This window comes from Saccopteryx leptura, chromosome 3, assembly GCF_036850995.1.
Source record: "Saccopteryx leptura isolate mSacLep1 chromosome 3, mSacLep1_pri_phased_curated, whole genome shotgun sequence".
NCBI classification, from domain to species: domain Eukaryota; kingdom Metazoa; phylum Chordata; class Mammalia; order Chiroptera; family Emballonuridae; genus Saccopteryx; species Saccopteryx leptura.
The window spans coordinates 225,609,353-225,618,719 of record NC_089505.1 but is presented as its reverse complement, the minus strand read 5'-3'; the positions used below and the strand labels follow the sequence as shown (position 1 = coordinate 225,618,719).

Below are 9,367 nucleotides of genomic sequence, written 5' to 3'. Positions count from 1 at the left end.
CATGACTCAGGAAACTGGCACATATGGAGCAGAAATTTTTCTTTTTTAAGATCATTTTAGAGATGAGAGAGAGAGAGAGAGAGAGAGAGAGAGAGAGAGAAGGGGAGGAGTAGCACGAAGCATCAACTCCCATATGTGCCTTGACGGGGGAAATCATGGTTTTGAACCCGCGACCTACGAGCTCCAGGTCGAGCTTAACCCACTGCGCCACCACAGGTCAAGCACACGGCGCAGAAATTTAATCCGGAACTCCATCCCATACCCCACGCTGGGCATCCTACCACAGCAAGGCAGACTCGAGGTCCTGCTTTCCCTCTTGGGCCGCCCCCGCCCCCGCCCCCATGGCCCCGCCCCCCACAGTCACCCGCCCCCGCCTTACCCGAGCCCCGCCCCCCGGCCCCGCCCCACCCTGGTCCCGCTTCCCACGCTCCAGCTCCTCCTCCTCCTGCTCCCGCCGGGCCCAGCTCCTCGGGCTAAACACCCTCGCCTCTGGGCGGATTGCACAGGTGCGGCGGACGAACGGACATCCCAGCATAGGTGGCTTCCGCGTCAAGATGGCCGCCGTGCGCCACCGCCCGCCGGCCGGGGCTCGGCTGCTGGGCGCCACGCTCTGCCTGCTGTGCTGGGCCCCTGCGGCCGTGTGCGCCATTCCCGAGCCCGGGCGCTGGGCAGCTACGGTCAGCGACGTAAGTGGCGCATCTCGGCCTGGCGTCCCCGGGGAGGCTCTGCTCTGCGGCCGCCCCTCCTCTGCTGGCCACAGAATGGAGGCGGCTGTCTGTGACCCCGTCAGGCCCCGTTTGCGGACCGAGCCCGGCCTCGGCGCTCAGCTGCTGCGGGCCGTCCCCAGGCAGCACGGCGAGGCCATGCGGAGGACTCCGGTTCAGTTCCGGCAGGAAGGAGAAAGTGGGAGTGCTGCTTCCGCTTTCTCTGTGAATGGGAGGGGGACGCGCAGGGACCGCCCACCCTCCTTCCCTCTTCGTGGGCCCCGGAGTTCCGCGGATCTGGGAGCTCATGTGCAGAGATAAAGCGTTTGGGGGTTAGTCTGCCTGCAGGCCGCAGTCTGTGAGAACTTCCTTCCACGAGCCACCTAAGCACTTGCGTCCAGCAATTACACAACACGATGTAGGGATGGATGTGGGGAAGTGCAGAGGTAGCATTTTGGAAAGTCTTGCTAATGAGGGACAGGAAATCGAGAAGTGTTATCTCTAGATGAGATGACTCCTCCGGCTCTGTTTGACAGGAGTATTTTCCATGCCCTTGTAAATAATGTCCAAGTTCTAAAAGCAAAACTTATATTTTGATTTTCTCAACCAGAAAAAGAAAGTAGTGCCAGAGGCTCTGCTTCCTACTATTAATACATAGAAGCTGCACTGAGGAATGGAAGTAGCTATCTTTCTGAATCTTCACCACCCAGGGCAACCATTTCTTCCAGGACCCCTGTGGGTTAGTGCCCCCTTATGTGCGGTAGGGAAAGAGCCTGCGTGTCTCTGTTACTGAGTTCAGTAAGAAGCAAAACTCGAAGAACCACGCTCAGGGTTTCCAAAGGGAATGGGCAGTGTCATAAACTAAGTAGGTAATGTTGGAAGTGAATCAGCTGCGTGCAGATTACTAAATGATTTAACTTTATCTGTAGAGGACTTTGTCAAGTATACTTTGGATGGTGAGACTCCAAAAGCCGTGGTGAAGAAAGACTGCTTCCCGCCGGAAAAAGAGACGATTTTCCTTGGGCCCCACATAATTTGTTGTCCTGTGTGACTAAGGCCGGGAGCAGTCCATAAAGTCCTTTGCAAAGAACAGGCTTTTTCCCATTTCAAGTTATCAGAACTTGTCCTTCAGAACGGAGAATGGGGCTTTCTTTCATTTGTACTACGAATCTGTCAAGAGATGGTTGTTTTAACTGTAAAGCTCAGCAAATAGTTTGAGCACCTACTATGCGCCATGCACACTGCACTGGCCATTGCTCTCACAAAGGTGAATTTAAGACAACAGCCCCTTCTGTCAAGAATGAGTCTCTGAGAGCACACAGTAGCGACAGCAGATTCCTGAGTAGTAATTACATATACATGGCGGTACCTTCTTGGTGAAGAAGGAGGGAGAAGAGCAGCAGCAGTGAAGGAAATTGGTAGTGTTCTGACATTCTGTCAGGAGTGCTACAGGGGACTCAGGCCACTGTAAGCCTTCTGTGTCTGAGCTTGGCTTTGAGCCTATTCCAGGGGTCTAAACTCAAGGATCTGTGAGGTCTAGGGCAAGTCATATTAGTGAGTGAAGTGAAGTGGGTTCAGGACTAGAGGGGTTGGAGGTACAGTGGACTACAGGTTACATGCCCCTTATGAAGAGGGTAGCTGCTGTTCGACTCCCCTGGCATACTATATGGCAGACTAGGCACAGAATTGCCAGGTCTATTTTTTTCAAAGTCAGAATCCATATTTTTATTATGTCAGTTGATTCAAACTTTGCCAAAAAAAAAAAAAAAGACTCCTTGTGGGCTGAACAAACCCCATTTATAAGTTGGAATATGCTTCTAGGCTGTTAGTAACAACTTTTGGGTGTGAATGAGTGACTACCTTTGAAGGATTTTAGACATAAATGCTAATCACTGTGGCTGGTATCTAAGGATGAATTTTAAGCTCAGATCTGGAGGCAGAGGTACCAGTTAAGGTATTGCAGAAGTGTGGGCAGAAAATGTTGAGGGTCTGAGGGCAGTGATAGCAGGAATGGAGAGCAAGACCTAAGTTTGGAGAGTGTTTATGAGATAAAGTAGGCATATGTTGGTGGATAGGCGATGGCAGTGAGGTGAGTGGGAGGAGCCAAGGCTTGGGGGACTGGATAGCAGCACCCACAGCTAACGTGGACAGTGCAGGAAGAGTTGGTGAGGGGCGGAGAGAAGTGTGTCTGGTTTAGGGAAGGTTGGTGTGGACTGTGTGCTGGACATCCCAGTGAATGACATTTAGGCGGGGTATGTATATCTGGTGCTCAGAGGAGGGATCTGGGTTGTGTGTTTTATTGTTGATCCAGGCTAAGGGTTCTATTATTTATAATTATTGTTGTTGAAACTATGTTGGGGAGGATGGATGGGGTTTTCAGGAAAGAGCTGCCTGTCCTGTTTTTCTTTCATTCCTAACCACTTATTCCTTTAACACAGGGGTAGTCAACCTTTTTATACCTACCACCCACTTTTGTATCTCTGTTAGTAGTAAAATTTTCTAACCGCCCACCGGTTCCACAGTACTGGTGATTTATAAAGTAGGGAAGTAACTTTACTTTATAAAATTTATAAAGCAGAGTTACAGTAAGTTAAAGCATATAATAATAATTACTTACCAAGTACTTTATGTCCGATTTTTGCTAAGTTTGGCAGAATAAATCTTTATAAAACAACTTACTATCTTTTTATTTATACTCTGGTTGCTCTGCTACTGCCCACCATGAAAGCTGGAATTCCCACTAGTGGGTGGTAGGGACTACCACTGCTTTAACGCAGTCCCCTCCTATACCATTTTTATTCTTGGTGAGGGCCAATACTTAATAAATAAATAATATATTATTTTGTTTTAATTGTGTAAAGGGTTGTGAAGACGAATGAGTCTCTGAGAGCACTTAAGGGAGGGCCTGGCCTTGTACAGGGACATGGTGGAAGGCTTCTGAGGAAGGGACTTTGTAAGTAGGCTTTGAATGTTAAGAAGGAATTGATGAAGTGAAGAAAGTGACAGGAAGGGTTTTTAAGTAAGTTCTGGGGTAGAAGGAGTATCATGCTTTAGAGGAGCTGAAAGAAAGGTCCTAGAGAGGTCGGTGGCCCTGATGAGAAGGGGCCCTAGGAGCTGCAGTGGGAACTGGTCTGCTGTAAGGGCGCAGTGGTGAGCCATCACAGTGTAGGGAAAGTGCTGGTTGTTTCATCACAAGTACCTTTACGCACCAGCTGCACGTGCACAGGCAGGTCCCGTGTTGTTGCAGCACATGGATGCAGTGGCAGCAGCCCTCACCTTCTAGGTGTTATGGGCCCTGGCTGGGACCCTGGTGGCAGAGACATTCCAGAGCCTCCAATCAACTGCAGGGAGGGAATACACAGGCAAAGGTTTAAGCAAATGAGTAATGTGATCAGATTTATGTTTTTAAAAAATAATTACTCTGGCCCTGGCCGGTTGGCTCAGCGGTAGAGCGTCGGCCTAGCGTGCGGAGGACCCGGGTTCGATTCCCGGCCAGGGCACACAGGAGAAGCGCCCATTTGCTTCTCCACCCCTCCGCCGCGCCTTCCTCTCTGTCTCTCTCTTCCCCTCCCGCAGCCGAGGCTCCACTGGAGCAAAAATGGCCCGGGCGCTGGGGATGGCTCTGTGGCCTCTGCCCCAGGCGCTAGAGTGGCTCTGGCCGCAACATGGCGGCGCCCAGGATGGGCAGAGCATCGCCCCCTGGTGGGCAGAGCATCGCCCCATGGTGGGCGTGCCGGGTGGATCCCGGTCGGGCGCATGCGGGAGTCTGTCTGACTGTCTCTCCCTGTTTCCAGCTTCAGAAAAATGCAAAAAAAAAAAAAAATAATTACTCTGGTCATAGGAAGGATAGAAAGTTAAAACTATATGCTTTTCAGGGTAAAGTTATAGTCTTAAACAATAGAGAAAAAAATTTTAACATGATTTTTTAATATTATTTTTTATTTTAGAAATCAGGACCTTTGATATTTAGGAAAATTATGTTTAACTCAACTGAGATCAAGTTTTCGGGTAAGTCTTATAAACTAACAATACTAACATAACAGTATATTATAAATGAGTATTAATATATTATAAACTAATAACTAATACATTAATTTAATGTAATCTAATATATAACATGTAGTATTTTATTTTGTAAACTAGGCATATGTTTTATTTTTAACTGATTAACATTTTAAAGGTTTCTTTTGTTTCTGTCAAGTTGCTTATTTTCAAGAATAGATTTTTCTGTCTTGGAAAATATGATCATTTTTTAAAACTGTAATTAAAGTCTAATGAAGTATGCTTTAGCAAAAAAGTTTTTGACTTCTATGAAATTTGACTCTAGATCTCAGCTTTTAAAACTAAATAAGTTCCTTTTATGAGTATATGAAATGTTATGACTGTGATAAAACCTTTATGCCCCTCAAAAATTTTTAAATATATGATCATAGTATAAATAAAAATCACAAGATGCTAACATTTTAATTAAGATTTTAGGGCTTATGAAGTGAAAATATTTCTAAATATTCTTAAATATTGATGTGGAAGCATTACCAACTCATAGATCTTGATGTTTTCAGTATTTTTAATGGGTTTACACTATAACACATTTACTCCTGTTAGTGTTCCCTATGGTTTGACTGGGTAAGTTGTTTGCAGGGGTTAAACTTTTGGGATAAGCAGTAATTTTTTGTTGGGTAACACAGACTGGCTTCCTTGAGATCAAAACCCATGACCCTTTTCTCTGTCACGCCATGCTCTGATCTTTTGTTGGGTGAGTCTGCCATACACAAGTCTTTGCTGAGGGAAGTGGGCCAGCCATCAGCTAGGAAGCAGAGGTGGTTCAAAGCAGCCCAGTGACATCAGATCTTAAGTGGTGATAAGAGCTTGGTAAGAGGAAATTGAAGTCCAAGATGGGTGAGGAAAAAATTTTGACATCTGATTGCTTTAATGAATTCATATCTCAATGTCTAGACAAATAAGATTCGATAGACTGATGCAGGTAAAGAAGTTATGTGTGGGAGGGGGCATTATGTGGAGCAGTGAAACACAGAATCTAATTCTTATAAAAGTCAGTATGTAATATCAGAGACCAGCCTCAGAGTAGACCACAGTCAAGACATCTAAAGAAAGAATGAGCAGCAGAAGGAGTTAGGAACAAAGGTATAAGTAAATGAGGATTTAGTCAGGCAAAAGTTGGCAGTGTCCAACAGTTCTAGCGGAGAGAGGTCTTGGTGAACTCTGACTATATCTGTGACATGACTGGCAGGTGTGGGTAGAGCACCCATCTGAGCCTGAGCCTCCTTGTCAGCTGCCATGCTCACCATGCAGTCTTCTCTTCACCACTGGGCATGCAGGAAGGCATGCTGAAGGGAGAGAGTTAATAGATTATTACTCATCCATTTTCAGTTACTGTTCATTTTGAGTGAGTGATTGGGCATTCTCTTTTATACATATATCTACATTGGTGGTATGGTGAAGGCGTGAGACAGAGTCTCCATGTTCTTACAGAACCAGTTTTTAGTGTCTGCAAGCTAAGAATTTGTTTCTTGGGTATGTGGCCATGCTGTTTGGTGGATCAGACATCTGGCTTTCTCTTAGGTGACCACTCTTTTGCTGCCTCATTCAAGATGCAGTTATGTGGAATCACTGTTGAAGCTCTCTCAATGTAATTCACCATATTAACAGAATAAAAGAAATATGTCATGTAATCATCTCAATGTATACAGAAAAACATTAGAAAGAATTCAACATGCACTCATGATAAAAACTCTTATAACACCATAAAAATTCCTTAATCTGGTAATAGGGCATCTATGAAAAATCTATGGCTAACATGCTGTCAGTTCTCCCTAGATCTATAAATTCAATTAATTCTAATAAAAATTGAAGTAGACTTTTATGCAGAAAATGACTAGCTGTTTCTAAAATTTATATGTAAGTACAAAGGGCCTACAATAGCCAAAACAACTTTGAAAAAGAGCAAAGTTGAAGAGATTTTACTATTTGATTTCAAAACTTACATAAAGCTACAGTAATCATAACAGTGTGGTACTATGGTACTAGTATAGGGATAGAACATATAAAACAAGGGATCAGATTATAGGACCCCAAAATAAACCCAGTTGATTTTGAACAAAGGTACAAAGGTAACTCATTAGAGAAAGGACAGTCTTTTCAACAAATGATGCTGGAACAACTGGATATCCACACTGAAAAACATCTCAAGTCTGACCTTGGATCTTCGACTGAGACACTGTATCCCCATCTCTTCCTTCTGTACCTGGGGCCCTATTTATACACACTTTAGATCACTGATATTGTCTCACAGCTCTGTTAATGTTTTTGCAGTCTCGTTTCTTTCCATGCTTCATTTTGGATTTATTTCTATTGCTTTGTCTTCAAATTCAATGATCTTTTTCTTCTGCAGTATCTAATCTGATGTTAATCTCATACAATGAACTTTTCATTTCAGATACTGTATTTTTTTATCTCTAGAAGTTTGGTTCTTTTTAAAAATATCTCAGTTCTCTTATTAGTAGTTTTCTTCCCATATTTGAGCATATGAAACATATTTATAATAGCTGTTTTCATATATTTATCTGCTAATTCTGTCATTTTTATCGTTTCCATCTTCTTTGTCATATTGATAGATTTCATATCATGGATATGAGTCAAATTGTTTTTGCTTTGTATATTTAGTGTTTTTGTTTTGATTATGGATATTGTGAATTTTGCATTATTGTGTGCTGTGATGTTGTATTCCTTTAACATAATAGCTTTGTTCTGGCAGACAGGTTCCTTTTGGGTCACTTCAATCCAGTCCAATTTTATTTTTAATTCTTTTAGGATAGATATGAAGTAGCTTTTACTCCAGGACTGATTCAGTACCACTTACTTCCAGGGTGTGGCCCTTCTATGTCTCTCCCCAGTGCTTGGTGTAATAAATGAGGCCTCTGAACTCTGGCTCATGGAAACTCAAACAGTTCCATCCTTGTGTGAACTCAGAATAGTTGGGCTTATCCCTGTGTATGGGCAGGCTGCTGTGCAGCCAGAGACTCAAGGGGATATCTGTGCAGAGTTCTTTACCTCCTTCTTTGGGTAGCTCCCAACTCTTCGGTGCTATGTCCCAGGAATTCTACTAATCTCAGCCTCTGAAAGTCACTTTCTGGTCTCAGTTTGGGTTCCCTTTGTTTTCCTTCAAGATGGCTCATAATAGTCCCTGCCTCCTGGTATTCATGACCTTGTGTAGTCACCTACATTATTATAGCAACGTTGGTCTGACCAGTAGAATGGCAGAAGTAATGAAGGGTATGTCACTTATGATGCTAGGTCATAAAAGACACTATGGCTTCTTTGTCCTCTCTGATGACTCGCTGCCATGTTGTGACAACACTCCTGAAAGAGCTTTGTCTTATTCTAGACTTAATTCTTTTCAGTCTGTCTAATATTGTTACCCTCCTACCTGAAACATTTGGTGGTCCTTTGTAATATTCAAAATAAAGGAAGACTCCCTAGCAGAGCATAAGAGGCCTTATGAATTTTCTCTAACCTCCCCAATCTGTGTTCTAAGCACAGCACACTATTTTCAGATGGGCCTATGTATGCCATGCATTCAGTTACCCTGGGCATTTGCATGTACTCCCCTACCCTCCTCTCTACCTGGCTAACTCCTATTCCTCTTCCTCCTCTAGCAAGCCTGACAGCACCCCATTCTTCATACCCTCCCGGGGCCCTCTTAATTGTTAAGCTTCCATTTCCCCAATACCTCCTATGTAAAGGAGAGGGAGTCCTGACCTGTGGTGGCGCAGTGGATAAGGCGTCAGCCTGGAATGCTGAGGTCGCCGGTTTGAAACCCTGGGCTTGCCTGGTCAAGGCACATATGGGAGTTGATGCTTCCTGCTCCTTCCTCCCTTCTCTCTCTCTCTCATTCTCTCTCTCCTTTCTCTCTGAAAAAATGAATAAATAAAAATCTAAAAATAAATCTTAAAAAAAAGTAAAGGACAGGGACTAGTAGTCTAGATTCCTATTATATCCCTTCTTTACATGCAAGGGGTACTTGCTTAGTATGTTCTGAATGAGTGAGTCAGTGAAGGGAATACTCAGTGAAGTAAGCAGTGTTGACATGTCTGGCCACTCAGCTGATTTAACACTGGACAGGTGAAATGAACAGTAGGATAGCAACTTTTAGTTAACTGTGATAATTTAATGAATTTGCCTATCATTTTGCAGTGACTTTTGGGGAAATTAGGTAATGTTTTACTCATTGTTTCATTGAAGTAGCCTATTTTAAATTACATTCTTGAAACCTGAAGTTTATGTTGGAGTAAGTATGTTATTTTTAAAAATTGAGACTTTCTTTTCCTAAACAGTTAAGTCATTCCATTGTTCCGGGTCTGTGAAGTTTACCATAGAGTGGTATTTGAAGCATTATACCTGTCAAAATGAATATTCTAGTCTGGACGTAAGTAAAACACAATTTTTTGAAAAATTATATTTATTGAGGTATACTGGTTAATAACATTATATACATTTCAGGCATAGAATGTTATAATTCGGTATGTGTACTCAATTGCATGCTTACCACCCAAAGTCTAGATTTGACCCCCTTTACCCAGTTTGCCCCTCTTCCACCTCCCTTCACCTCTGGTAAACACCATACTGTTGTCTGTCTATGAGTT

At 43.5% G+C, this 9,367-nt stretch overlaps 1 protein-coding gene across 2 annotated transcripts in view; it reads left to right on the top strand.

Moving 5' to 3' along the window:
* The first annotated feature begins 413 nt into the window (after positions 1-413).
* TMEM87B (transmembrane protein 87B) overlaps positions 414-9,367 on the top strand; it is a 57,716-nt gene continuing 48,762 nt past the window's right edge. For both annotated transcript variants that reach the window (XM_066377739.1, XM_066377737.1), the window contains exons 1-3: positions 414-686; positions 4,652-4,712; positions 9,059-9,150. In XM_066377739.1, the coding sequence (XP_066233836.1) occupies positions 555-686; positions 4,652-4,712; positions 9,059-9,150 (285 nt within the window). In that variant the 5' untranslated portion in view covers positions 414-554. The remainder of the gene's footprint in view (positions 687-4,651; positions 4,713-9,058; positions 9,151-9,367) is intronic.